Consider the following 15,337-nt stretch of genomic DNA (forward strand, 5'->3'; position numbering starts at 1 on the left):
GATCCTAAGTATAAGGACTAATGTATCTAAATTGGATTTTTACCGCATAAAGAACATTAATTAATCAGTAGCGGTGTGCAGTCTTGGCCGACCTAGGTCCCAGGCTGTTGTCTCAGCCGCGCTTTCTCATCACTGTCTTAAACTACATATTATACTTAAAGTAATTTACAAAGATTAAACGCTGTAATGGGCGCCAGCCTATAGAATATTAAAGTATTTTGAGTTATTTCTTGTTATCATCAGTGAACTTTTTGTCACGATTGCTAGCCTTAATGTCTGGCCGCCCTAGGCCTACTAGGCCTTAGTTCAAATCAACCATTGCCTTTAATTTAAAGGCCTGGCTTTAATGTAGAATGTTAAGATTATTGTTTTCTCAATAATTTTCCAGCTACATTCATTCTATTTTTAACAATATTAAATAAATATTGTTAAAAATAATTCGCCACTATCCTTACATTATATGATTATATTATAATCTACGTAATACTTTCGTGATAATAATGCTGTCAAATATTAACAAAATATAACAAATAAGATATATTTTGTTTATATTTAACAGTATTAAGATTCATACAATTTTATAGATAGGTATATGCCACTCGTGTGCAATAGGTAAATACTTACACGCGATCTAAGCTGGTCGAACAATCGTAAGTCATTCTGCGTAGATACAGTCTTTAGGAATTCAATGGTGATATTGATGGCGGCGATTATGATGTACACATATATCTAAACCAAACAGACAGGTCCAAAATTATTGCTGTCCTCTTCACACTGTACCCCCTGGAAAAGGATAGCAGTGTTTTTAAACATGTCCGTTTATTTTTCTGTAGGGCTGGTTTTAGTATTAGTCGAGCTTTCTTCGACAGAGGTAGTCCGAGGAAGCCAGGCTTATTTCTGCCACTAAGCAGCATAGCTGTGTTCCGGTGCCATCCACAGCGTGGATGCCAGTGTTATGACAAGCACATAAGGTTTAACATCTACGCCTTAGGCTGACGGACACAGGGCGGAAATTTGTAGGACAGGTTTCTTGCAAAAAAATGTGTGTGAAAAAAATTTAGAAACACAACCCTGCAGAGCCATCTCCAACCCAGTAAGGTTGTGGAAACTGTAATTCCTTCCTGGCGCAGTGGTAAACGCTGTGGTCTTATAAGTGGAAAGTCCCGGGTTCGTCTAAATACCATTTGGGAGGTTTTATATATAATAAACTGCCATACCTTCCACTGCATCATCAGGGTGAGATTAAAGTCAAGACCTACCTATCAGGAATAAAAATAAAGTTATAAGGTTGATTTTTCTGCAAGCGTATAAATATACACGAAACGTATATTTATACGTTTTTAATTATATTCAATTTAGAGACAATTGTAAATAAAAGCACTATTACATTCTAATTTTATTACTCATATTCTTAATCTTTAACATCAAAATTAACAATACTTGTTTAACAAAATTTTTTCTTCACAATATCCATCTCGAGCACTCTTCATAAAGTGAATCCCGCATCGCTATCTTTTTCATTTGATCTTGGGTCTTATGTCAAGCTGACCACATCAACTCACTGAAGGCTCGACTTAGATTAAAGCATTGTAATGTGAGCTTCATCATCATCAACCTATTACTGGCCCATTGGTTTTCTCCCACAATCAGAAGGGGCCTAGGCCGTTGTCCACCATGCTGACCCAGTGCAGATTGGTGGACTCCACTTTGAGAACGTTATGAAGAACTCTCGGGCATGCAGGTTCCCTCACATTGTTTTCCTTCACCGTTGAAGCGAGTGAGATTGTAATTGCTGTAGACGCACATTAACTAGAGGTGCGTGCTGAGAACTCAAACTCCGATACTGAAACCTCTTTTAAATTTGGGAGATAGGTCATTAGCTAAATCAATGACTAAATCGTTTGGTTGCAATAATTAAGTATAATTAATTATCGCCAAAATTTGATATTCTAAATAAATAAATTAAACTTAATTTTACAAATTATTAAATGACGATTCAAAACGAATTGCGTATTATTATAATACGCTCATTAAAGATTCATGAACGTGACGAAATACAGATAAATAAACCTGGCTCGATAGCGATAACCCTAATGCCATCGAGTCGGGATTTTACCTATGTTCGATTAAACCACTGCGTCTATCTTGGCGTAATTTGGAACAGACATGGCTTGGCAATACAACCCTGAAGTGCTACCACAGGCAGGAGACAAAAAGTATTAGGTTAACGTTCATTAAATCCCACGTATAATTAACGTGCCTACCACCATGGGAACATGGAATGGGAGAAGTTTACCGCCGTTTATTATTACACATATCTAATTTGGATATTATTTCTTATTTTTAGAGTTGATAAAGCTGTAGAAGAAGATAAAATGTTATCCTTTCCTCCGGGGGATAGTAACTATGTCCTGCCCGTGCTAGCCCAGCAGGTGATAAAAATTATATCCCCCAATGATATCCCCTGTCAGGGGATATAATTAACATGTCCAATCTCGGAATCATTTAACAGGAGAAGTTTACCTCCGTTTATTATAACACATATATATGTGTTATAATAAACGGACATATATATGTGTTATAATAACATTTGGAAATTATTTCCACTTGTGCGCCAATGCTCTGAGAGTTGATAAAGCTGTAGAAGAAGATATAATTTTATCCTTTCCTCCGGGGGGATTATAATTGTCTTCTGCTAGCACGGGCAGGAGATAAAAATTATATCCCACGATTATATCCTCTGACAAGGGATATAATCGGGGGGAGGTTATTTATTTACTATTATTACACATATATCATTTGAATATTATTTCAACTTGTGCGCCAGTGCTCTGAAAGTTGATAAAGCTGTTGGAGAAGATAAATTTGAATCCTTTCCCCGGGGATATAATTGTCTCCTGCCCTGGCTAGCCGTGCTGGGGCCGAACATAAAAATATTATAGTACCAAAGAAAATGACAGAATCTAAATAAGGCTAGCATTTTATGAACTATGCTTGTTCATTAACAAGTCAATACCTGCCTAAACAAAAGGTAAATATAGATTCGTATAAAACCCCCAGTAAAATTGATGTTAGCCTAAGATCGTAGAATAAATATACCGAGTAGTGTTAAAAAGTCCAATGAAGTATTATAGTAATTATGTACTGTAGATATGATTATGTAGTTCATACCTGCGTTAATAGATACCTTTTAAAAAGATTATTGTTAAGCACTACACCTACCTACTTTAAGTTTAGAATTTAAGCGATCGGTATGTACCTAGATAAATTATAATACCTATAAACCTACAGTAAATTTAAGATGTTTCTTTTTAATTAAATTTTACGAAGGATTATTTGTTTTCTTATAACCTATTGAAAATATTTTTCCAATGCGATGCTTATTTTTTTAAGTGTACCCTTACTTTCCCCGCATGAGTGATACAAAAGATGTTATAACATCTTTTGTATCACTCATGCGGGGAAAGTAGTATCTTGACGCTCGCTGTTGCGGTTGAAAAAGAACCGTTTCCCCATTTTAAAATTTGATTGCGACAAGAATAATTTGAGTGCGACAAGTAAACGCCAAGTGATATTTAATTGAATAAAATGCATATACCTACAGCTTTCTACAGCTTCGAAAAGTAAGCGGTGCGTGCCGGGGATTGAACTCGGTTCCAACAAGTCCTAACCACTAGGTTATACCAATCGCCACTTTTATCCATCTGTAATTATATATTTTATGTTTATTCTAAGTATTTATGTATATTATTCATAAAAATATTTATCAATCATCTTAGTACCCATAACACAAGCTAACGCTTACTTTGGGGCTAGATGGCGATTTGTGTATTGTCGTAGTATATTTATTTATTTATGTATTTTATTTATAATTGCATCTTCGCCTATAAAGTAGTTATCTACCCAACTATAATTATATTATTATCAATAATTATCTTTTAAATTCTGACACCTGTACCAACTTATTAATGCTTGCGTTTTTATGTTTAATAGCAAAAAACTAAAACTTTAGTATATTAAGTGTACCTATCAGATATAAAATAATAAATATAAGTAGAGCAACTATAAAGTAAATCTAGCTACATGACAGTCGAACTAGTACAAAAAATAGGGCTTTGGCATAATGTAGCCTTACTTTACCCCTACCTACTTTACTTTACAAATTTCCCTCTTAGTGACATGATAGCCTAAAACAGTCCAATGCTGGACCAATGGCCTCTTCCAACAGGAGGGTTTGCCTATAATCACCACCACCACCACCATCAAATTATGCTACTTTGACAGCCCCAAATCAGACTCCTTCTCAAATATATTAGAGGAAAATCTGGTGGTTATTCTTATAAACTATTATTATTCGTATTTCGCTATAACATTTAAAATGAAATGAAATCGATTATATAACTTGAATAGTTCAATAGTTTATGAACAAGTTAAACGATAAAATAACATAGTAATCTAATAAATTAGTGATTACCTACCGGATCACTTTCAGGATACAAACCACAGGTTAAAAAAACCTATCCCTTCGTAGTTAGGTATTAATGGCCAGACGGCATTTCACTGTGATACAGTTTTAACTAGTACAGGAGTTGGCGTAACTGGAACCTGGTGTTACAAACATTTTGTACATTCCCATATATTTGCAATTACTAACCTCATTTATTATGTAAGCCGGTATTAATTTTTGTTTTAAAGGTCGCTGGTACTAATAAAACTGTGAAACCTGATTTGGTTGCTGGAGGCACCAGCAACGATATCTTATGTTTTAAGAAGTATTGTTTCTTTATAAATGTTAAACGCAATGTTTTTTTTATATACTTAATCTAGAACTCTGCGTACAAACAATTTTTGGCCTAAATAAAAGTTTATTATTTATTGTATTTAGTGCCGTAACCTAGGCGTAACCTAGGCGTAACGATACTGTGGCAAATTGATACATTGTACCTAGGTAGTAGGTACAACAAGAAGAGTTTCTTGCCAGCTTCTTCTCGGTAGAATCTGCCTTCCGAACCGGTGGTAGAGTCACTACAAACAGACATACTTAACCTTTCAGAAATGCTTCTGTTAAGCCTACTTGAAACAAATGAATTTTGAATTTTTTTTCAAAAATAAGTAGTAACTAGTAGTAGTGCAAGAAGGTCTAAAAATATAATAATATCAATTAATTGGGAACCATGGGATAATGCTTTTGTTATTTCAAAATGATATGAGAGAATGTAAGAAAAATGAAACATTCAGTAGCTGAAGTAGGATTAGAAAATTGGTGAGCAGTTTAAGAGCTTATCTATTACATACAAACAAACAAAAGATCAAATATTTTCTCTTTATTAATTTAATATGACAAGTCTATGTTTAATTTCAGATTTTTTCTCTTCAGCTATGCTAAAATCTGAAACTACCATAAAGGCTTTGATGATAAATAATTATTAATCAATGTAAGGTACCTAAAATACAACGCGGAGAGCAGTTTGGCCGGAAGCGGCGTAGTGGGAAAAATATTTTGAATGTTGTCTCAGGTTCTAAAAATGCATCCTCATTTTTGAATCTTTGACAACGACGATAGTCCATTCTTTTACTAGTTTCACTGCAAGTTAGTCAAATTCAATCTCACCTGTTACAAAGAGATAATGTCGTCTAAGATTGTAGCGGGATATGGTAACTGTTAGCCGGGGATGGAACTTTGGAAAACCGAAATATAAGGCTACACTTCTCAGGCAGGTCAACATTTTAACATTATTCAGTATCTATTAATTTTGAAATACTTACATAAAGCTGTTTCTAAGAAAAAAGGGGCAGACATCAAAGTGACTTGTACATAACAGCAGTTCTCGGATTCATATTATTGCTTCAAACTTTTATGCACCCCTGGTTATTTGGGTTCACTCTAGGTTATAGATTTCTATATTGGCAGTTATAAATATGTCGTTTGTAGTTTGTCCTTGTCTGTCTTACTGTGACATAAAATCAATACAACTAAATTAAGCCGCCAGACACTACGTCAGCAAACAATAGGTCCGGGCATGCGTATAAGCTATCATAACTCGAGTAAGGTAGGTAAATATCTCTTTTGATTTATGCGCCCCTAGTGATTCGTCCGTACCTTCAGGCCCACAATTTTTTTTTATAACAGAAAACCCACCTCGTGAGGACCAGACTCACTAGGAGTACACAAATGCGAAGGAGTATGTGTTAAAAAATGTCAGTCTGAAAAGTTAGTCTACAATCTAGTTTCGATACAGTGAACTTTCATCATTTCTTTTAATTCTACACTTATAGACAGTTCCTGAGCAATCCTGTGGTGTTAGATTAATCATACGTAAGTTTGTTGAAGGCGTGTTGATCAGCGTAGCGTAAGGGCCAATGTCACCAATAAACCCGCAAAAAGGCATCAGCCAACGGGGCATCAAAAACAACAGGGATTTACTTTTTATAACATACATTTGACAAACCATCAATAAATCAAGCATCAGGCGAAAGACACACTCTCACATTACTGTGATTTAAAACTACCAAAAAGAAATGTCTGATTTTTATACGTTGGTCCTTCAGAAGCGTAATACTACTATTTTTTTTTTAAATAATATTTTACATTGATGGCGGCATAATTAAGAATTATTTGTTGTTGTTTTTTTGCTTTTGTTTTTTAATGATAAAAGCGAGTGTGTATTCATTGGTACATTGCTTCACGCAGCAACGTTCGCATTTAATATATTAATATGGAAGTAAGGAACACTGTGCACGCGAATAATTTGCACGGGCGAAGCTGCGAGTGAGTTTTTATTAATATTTTCCTTTTTTCACGCAGCAAAGTTCGCATTTATTCTAGCATGGAAGTAGGGAACACTATACATGAATGAGTTGCACGGGTAATGCCGGGTAATGTATTTTTATTGGTGTATCAATCTTTCACGCAGCAAGGTTCACATTTATTATGTTAACTAATAACTACATATATCTATTAGAAAGCAAAAAGTTTCCGTATGTTCACTATACTTAAAAAGTAGTAGATTAATTTCAAATTTTTACACATTACATTTTAAAAAAAAATATTGTGTGTACCTACTTTCTATTTTCTTTTCTTTTCGCCCCGAGTTCCCACGATAGAGATAATGGGGATTAAATATTGCACTGAGCAGTAGTATAGCCCTATGAATTAACTGTTTCATTGGTTAGCTACGGATCACGAGTTCCTGGTTCGATTCCCGGTTCGAACCAAAAATTTGGGTTTTGCATTAAGAAATTCTCAGAGCTAGCCCATAATTAGGTAGTCCCGTCTAAACCCAGTCTTGTCCATTCCCGTGTGTTAAGCCGATGATAATAATTAAAGACTTTAAATCTGCTTTGAAGAAGCATGATTGGTCTATGCTCTTAAGCGATCTTGATATACCGTCGTCTTTATCTAATCTTTCTAAAACGATACTTTCAAAAAATGGTGACCATCTAGACATATGCACCGTGGGTAATCATGTGTTATATATTTAACAGACATATACACCAGCAATTAACTTTAGCGGCCCGTCAGGAAAGATAATCACTTGTTCGCGCGTGGTGGGACACTGGTCGCTAAAGTAACAAACATCGCTTGGTGGATTCGGCCCTGACGTAGTGTCTACACACTACGTCAGCAAAAAGCGGACGCCTGTATATATTTTGCGGCATTGTCATTCATTTTCCTTGATAGGTTACCTACTACTCTTTTATGTTATGAGCTCCTAGTAATATTGGATCGTAATTTCAGGTTGCTTGGATTGGATTGCCGCTACCCGGTACCCCCCAGTTATCGACAGTTTTAGAAACTGGGTGAACGTTGAGCAAAGTTGACTAGTCAAGAAATATATCGGTGACGAACTATGAAGAGTTAGTTATAAGAGGATTTGAGAACCTACCTCGGTTGCAGCTTCTATAACTAACAACGAATAACCCTCATACTCTTTTGGACTCAGAAGGTTGACCGAGAAAAGAAATGATTTTCACGAAGTGGGCGGATAATAGATATCAGCTTTTAGAGTTTTTTTTTTGTTATACATATAATACGATAACATCAACAACAATTGCTTAGGAATAAGTACCTAGCAAGCAATTATTATACAAAAAAAGAAAAAAATTATAATTTAATTAAAACAGAAATGAAAAACAAAAACTTTAAAGCTATAGTACTTATTTTGTCATAATAAATTCCCTAAAAGTGCCAATTTTGACATGAAAAATGTCCGTCTCACAATATTTGTTGTTAAAAGCATTGCACGCACGAGATAAAAAGTTATTTGCCGAATACCTTGTCTTCCATCTAGCCTACGCAAAGGGAGGTTTACGCCTTGCATTTAACCTACGACATGCAAAATCGATATTACTTTGAAGAAGTGGGGAGTCAACTAAATTATGTATTATTTTATATAACAACATTTGATCTCTTAAATCGCATCTTTTTTCTAAAGTAATTTCAGTTGCAGATATACTGAGATCAAATACTAAATTACGACGTTTAATATAACGCAGAAATTTATTATAAATCCTTTCAATTTCATCAATGTACACGTTATATTGCGGATTCCAGCATGCTGAACAGTATTCAAGAATATAACGTATTAAGGCATTAAATAAAAGAACCAGAGTTGACGTCCTCTTAAAATCCTTAGTAACACGCATGATAAAACCAAGCATTCCAAATGCCCTATTAGTAATTATATTTATGTGCGACCTGAACAAGAGCTTGCTATCAAGTTGTACACCCAGGTCACGCAGCTCATCCACCCTAACAAGCAAGCTATTGCTTAGGTAATAATCACTAATTATATGATTTTTCTTTCTGGTAAAAGTAATAACATTACACTTCTTGACATTAATATCAAGAAGGTTGACTTTACAATACGTATTCAATCTAAAAAGATCTATGAGTTAACGGAGAATTTGGTGGTCCTACGTCGGTTGCAGCCGATCGTACAATCTTTTTAACATTTTACCTTTGCTTAAACTTCTTACTTTGAATTAGTCCAAAGCGCGATCTTTCGGAATCAGTTCTGAAGAGATCGCGTCTGCATGGAGATCTCAGATCGTCATATTTAATGCTCCGCTGCAGTTGAAGTGCAACACACAGACACCTTGGCTCCTCAGCAACAATCTATGAGTAAGCTTGGCTGACTGCAATAATCTACCGCGGCGTGAAGCTATCAGGCTGGCCATCTGCTTGGTCAGTAAATTATAATTTATAACTTTTCTACGGCCAATTGGCGTAGTGGGCAGCGACCCTGCTTTCTGAGTCAAAGGCCGTGGGTTCGATTCCGACAACTGGAAAATGTTTGTGTGATGAACAGGTATGTTTTCAGGGTATTTTAGAAGTATTTATGTATATTATTTATAAAAAAATATATATCAGTCATCTTAGCGCCCATAACACAAGCTACGCTTACTTTGGAGCTAGATGGCGATGTGTGTGTTGTCGTAGTATATTTATTTATTTGTTAAAAGCATTAAGTGTAAATATTAAGATTTGCAGCCTTAATCTTAGCCTATTTCTTTTTATTTCTTTTTTTTGGTTCTATATTGAGGCAACTAAGACAAATCATCCAATTCCATTGCAACTAGGAGAAGACAAAAACACAGCCTTAAATAGCATTGCATTAGCTGGCTTGTCAGTGTCGTTAGCCGTTCGGCCACCATTGTAAGAAGTAACGCGTTTTGACGAGCAAGACAATAATTTTTCCATATACTATGGTGATCCTTTATAGTATTTTCCAAATACTATAAAGGATCACCTTAATTGTAATGTGTTTATTAATGGGATTTCAAAATAGATTCAAGCTTTAGCTAAATATTTAACGATTTTAATCTGGTTCACAAAAGGACCTACTTTATCTAGTTAATCTTGTTACAACTATTTCTCTTTGAGCAAAAAACACCTGACTGACGATCCTCCTGTCGCAGCGGTGAGTGTTGTGATTTTAAGTTGGAGATCCCGGGTTCGATTCCCGGCTGGGGCAATTTGAGAATTATTATTTTAAAATTTTCACTGGTTTGGTCTGGTGGAAGGCTATGGCTTGGCTAGTTACCCTACAGACAAAGACGTGACGCTAAGCGATTTAGCGTTTCAGTACGATGTCACGTTGAAACCGATTGTTTTATGGTTGGTAGGGTTATTTATTGCGAACGTGGCTGCCTCAAACGATGTCCCACTAAATACACACTCGCTTTTAAAATAAAAAAACAAAAGCAAAAAAAACCAAATAATTCTTTATTTTGCCACCATCTGTGTAAAATATTTAAAAAATACATTAGAAAACTAGCAAAAATTCAAATAAAGCCACCATTTAACATTCATCGAAATAAAACCTTTTCCGTCTAACTTAATATCCGACTAAATAAAATAGTTTTACACTGTCGAAGGACCAATGTATAAAAACTTGGACATTTCTTTTTGGTAGTTTTAAACCACAGAGTAATGTAAGGTGTCTTTCGCCTGATGCTTGATTTATTAATGGTCTGTCATGTATGTCATAAAACGTGAATGTGTTAAAATTCCTGTTGTTTTTCATGCCCAGTTGGGTGATGTCTTGTTGCGAGTTTATTGGTGAAATTGGCCCTTAATTTGCAAAACATAAAAAACCTTATATAAAATTACCCCCGGGTAACCAATTAGCCCTTGCCTTTTCGTATTTCTTTGAAAAACAGAATCTCAGAATAACCATTGGAAAAATTAGTCAACTACTAATACACATACGGTCAACAACTGGAGCCTAGTGGTCAACAAGGGGTACATTCTAGATTTTGGAATTCTATGTGAAATTACGTATAATCCAAAACAGATTTAACAATTTTTCTATTTATATACACTCTTACTTAACTTTAAATCAGACAACGATTAATAAAAATAAATAAAACATTAGTAAACATCAAAAATAATTGATACTAGCTGTTGCCTGCGACTTCGTACGTGTTTAGTAGGAAAAGTTAATTAGAGAAATGTATGGCAGTAGTAGTGGCAAAAAATTGTAGCCATGATAACTGGGGTCAGTAAATGGATACTCCACATTTTCTAAAGAACTAAATCACGTATTTCTGTCATCGTTCATAAGAAACGAATTTGAAGTGAAATTTCTTTAGAATCGTTGTGATTTCAAACTCGATGAAACGAAAAAATAAGTCCATAGAGACACAAACACATAAATATATAGGATTCAGCCGGCGAGAGAATGAGATAGAACACATTAGATGTTCTCGGACTCAATGTGTTTAATGCATATGTTTGTTCCTGCGTATTAGAAAGTTTTTGTATAAGTGTGTTGATTGTTGATGATTTGTTTGGAGTTTTTTCTCCAACTTACTTTGCATACCGAATACTGCGAAAAGTTCTTTTCAGTGTTCAATTTCAAATATTGTGTCTTTATATTGGTGAAAGTATTTTCAAAATCGGATCAGTAGATCCATTTGGTCCCTGACAATGTCACAAACTCACAAATTTACCTAAGTTTATGAATATATTGGCCTAAACCGTTCTTATTCTAAGAGGAGGCACGTGCCCTATATTAGGCCCTTAATAGGTTGATGATGATGATGATGATGATATTTCATCAACAATTAAAAACATTTGTACTATCCGAATTAGAAAAAAATTACTCTACTGAAGACATGGATTTATTTCTTACTATGAAATTGGATATGGATTTTTAAGACATGGCTTACGCCTTACAATGAGATTGAATGTGTAAATTAAACACTAAAGACAATGCTTTATGCCTAACAATGAAATAAGATATGAATATTAAACACTAACACACAATGGCTGTACGTTTATATACCTTTGCCTTATCCCTATGGGGAAGAATAAAGAAGAAAGAACATTTGCCTATAGAGTGTAGACCAAATCACCAAACAAATGAAACAAAATACCCAGGCTACTTATTTACCTATACGATACAAATAACAAAACAACTATTATAAGGCCAATGGGTGATTTTTTCACTGTTTGAACCTTTACAAACCGCTTGATGGAACCAATGTTAAATTTAAATTACGTTGTTCAATATTCTATAATGTTATATTATGTAACTAATTAAACAAATCCTTCATATAATTGGTACGATCGGAACACACGTGTAATCGAAAATGTAAGTGTCCGAAAGTTGTTGGCAAAGTTATTGAACAACTTTTAAACTATTTCGGTCCTTTGGCATTTAAAACATTGATTAAATATGTATTTATAAGCTCACTTTGATTGATTTCACAAGATTGAAAATCAGAAAGCAGAAGTTACGAAAATGAGCCTCCAAGACCGTTTGAAACCATTAATTAAAATATTGAAAGTGGTTTCACTATGTGGTAGTAGTGTTTTGATTGTTGCATATCACTGTAGCTTAATAAACAAAAGTATTAAAAATATTGTGAACACCAATGTCTTAGATGTGGAAAAGAAATTCACTGCTGAATATATTTACATTGATGACCCCTCCTACGATGCCACAATGAAGTTGGAACATACTAGGGAGATTTCAAATTCTGTAGGGTTCAGCCGTATTTGGAAAAGTTTAAAACATTCCCTGGCTTGGAAGCTACTGTGGGTCTGTCGCCATGGAAGTAAGGAGCAACGGAATTTAGCTATAGACCAATTAGCAGCTTTTAAAAATAATAAGAGTTGGGACTGCCTAAGAATAGCCCAAGCTGTAGATAAAAATACAGCAGTTCTTCTTGCTCATACATATGGTGTTGACCTACGTTACTTCCTTCCACCTCCTTTACATGTAAGAAGAGCAGCCTTGACATCAGAACTTTTGTCATATACATTTAAAGATATGATTAATTATGTGCAAATTGTAAATCCTCATAGTTGCATACAGCATTTTTTATCTAAATATTTTGTTAATTTGCAAGAACAAATAGGTGAAGTAGACAGCTCACCTCCAAAGCCAGATAATCTCAGCGAGAAAGAACTTTGCATACTATGTCTTGATGCTCTGCATCATCACATTTTTCTATTTTACCAGAAATCATATGAAAATGATAAATCTGTAAATACATTGCATAAATTGGGATTACTGCCTAAATTGGCAGAGTTAATGTTGCGATATAAACATGATACAGAAGTTGATTTTGCAGTATTAAAAATACTAACTGTTTTAAGTTTGTACAATAATCTATTAAATGACTTTTTTCAAAATGGACTTATTGGGGAACTTGCTCGGCTACTAAAATCAAAGGATGTTCGTCTAGCCAGTTCTGCAGCTGTTTGTTTAGCCAATCTCTCCGGCGAATTTTGTTATAGGCCTGGACTATTTTTGTTATACCCTTTATATAGACAAAGAAAAACTCATACATGTGACACTCTGCTTGTTCATGGACTGCGGGGTGGTGTGTTTGTCACATGGCGCCAGAGAGACAAAAAGTGTGCAGAACCTGTTGGAATTATAGAAGTGACAACATCTGATGTTGACTGTGACCCATGTGAAGAAAGCACAGGTGATAAAAATAATAGGTATTTAGATCCTGACCTTGAAATGGTTTTAGAGCAATTTAAAGAACTAGAAGATGAAAAACTCTTGTCTAGTTATGAAGTTGTGTTGAATGACATTCCAATTGAAGCCAAGAGAGATATTAACAATGACATTTTACTGGCTAAAAAAAAGAGGGTAGCTTTATTGCAAGAGGAGGAAGATAAATGTAGTCATACACATTGTTGGCCTAAAGATTGGTTACCGAAAGATTGCAGTAACCTAAGGATACTGGGTTTTAATTATTGGAGTAAGCTATCTGATTGGTTGGAAGGATGTCCACTTCAAAATGCCGACATTGTTGCTCGAGCTGAAGAACTTGCTTCTGCACTGATTGATGCTGAAGTTGGAAAAAAAAATGTGGTTTGGCTGGCTCACTCAATGGGTGGCCTGATTGTTAAACAGTTGTTAGTAGATGGTGCCCAAAAAAGTGATGAGGCATATAAAATATTATGTCAAAACACTAAGGCAGTGCTATTCTACAGTACACCCCATAAAGGCAGTGCATTAGCAACAATGCCTCGTGCTGCTGCATCAATATTGTGGCCTTCACAAGATGTTAAACAATTACAAGAGAATTCTCCTGAACTGCTTGAATTGCATGAGTTATTCTTAAAATTTGCAGACAAATTTAACTGGGAAACTATAAGTTTTGCTGAAACTTTACCAACTCTTATTACAGCATTCAAAGTACCTGTACACTTTGTTGAACCATATTCAGCAGACTTAGGGCGTGGAGTGTTTTATCAACTTCCCCTTGATCACTTATCAATATGCAAGCCAGCAACCAGACAATCTATTTTATACACAACAGTTTTAGATATTTTGCAGCAGGCAACTAAATGTGATGTTGAAATGAATTATACTGAATCTTATGTTTATAGAATAGTGAATGTAATTTGGTTATTTATTAGTAGAATAGTAAATCAACTAAAAAGTACCATGAAAGACTAGGAAACTGTTAAAATTGCTACTAGATCTGAGAAGTAAAACCAAATATATTTGTATGTATTGTTTAAAACTTTAAATAATTTAACTTTGATTTGCATTGCGAAATATTTTATTTAGGCACTTAAGCTACACTTTGTTAATACCTATGTATAGTATTATTAGAATAAATTATAATTTATTTTATTCAGCTACCTAGTTATTTAAAATTTTGTGTGCCACTTTCTAATTGATCCTAATTACTTTATAATAGGTTGGGGAAAAGTCTTTTCGAATTATAGTATGTATGAACTTGTAATAAAACCTCTTTGGAGATACTATTTGTATCTGCCTGGTTTTGGTATCATTAAAAGTTTAAATTTAAAGAAGATAATTCCAAATTCAAATTAGGAAAATGTGTGATTATTATTTATTTTTCTTACTGTGAAGATGAGTGAATCTAATGAAGAAATTCGATACATTTTAAAATGTTACTACCAAAAAGGTAAAAATGCAACGCAAGCCGCGAAAAAAATTAAGAGAGCCTTCAGATTTCCACCTGTTTCGGTCTCTTCAGAATTCTTTAGGCAGTGTTAGGTTAACATCATGAGAGGACTGCCAAAACTACTTGTCGCGGTTTTTTGATCAGAAGCCCCAAAATTTCTATAGCAATGGGATTACGATACCTATAAGATGGCAAAATGTTATCAAACAAAATGATACTCGTACTCTAATTCAATGTAAATAAACTATATGAAAAAATGATTTGAATTTTCTTAAAATTTACGAAGAAACTTTTTCCCCAACCTAATATATTATGCTAAAATAAAAAGTAAAGTATGAGTAGATAAACGGAAGTAAGTAAATTATGGTTTCATTGTGTCCTGCGCCTATTTATAATAAAGGATCCAACGTTTTTACGTTCACAATCC

General features: G+C 34.5%; 1 protein-coding gene across 1 annotated transcript; it reads left to right on the top strand.

Moving 5' to 3' along the window:
• The first annotated feature begins 11,893 nt into the window (after window positions 1–11,893).
• Window positions 11,894–14,539, top strand: LOC120636571 (protein SERAC1). Its single transcript, XM_039908107.1, has one exon. The coding sequence runs from the start codon at window positions 12,252–12,254 to the stop codon at window positions 14,430–14,432; it is 2,181 nt and encodes a 726-aa protein (XP_039764041.1). The 5' UTR covers window positions 11,894–12,251; the 3' UTR covers window positions 14,433–14,539.
• The last annotated feature ends 798 nt before the right edge of the window (window positions 14,540–15,337 follow it).

The sequence above is a fragment of the Pararge aegeria genome, chromosome Z, assembly GCF_905163445.1.
Source record: "Pararge aegeria chromosome Z, ilParAegt1.1, whole genome shotgun sequence".
In the NCBI taxonomy this organism is placed as follows: domain Eukaryota; kingdom Metazoa; phylum Arthropoda; class Insecta; order Lepidoptera; family Nymphalidae; genus Pararge; species Pararge aegeria.

Coding starts and splice junctions, on each gene's coding strand:
- LOC120636571 (XM_039908107.1), top strand. CDS start 12,252: ATGAGCCTCCAAGACCGTTTGAAACCATTAATTAAAATATTGAAAGTG.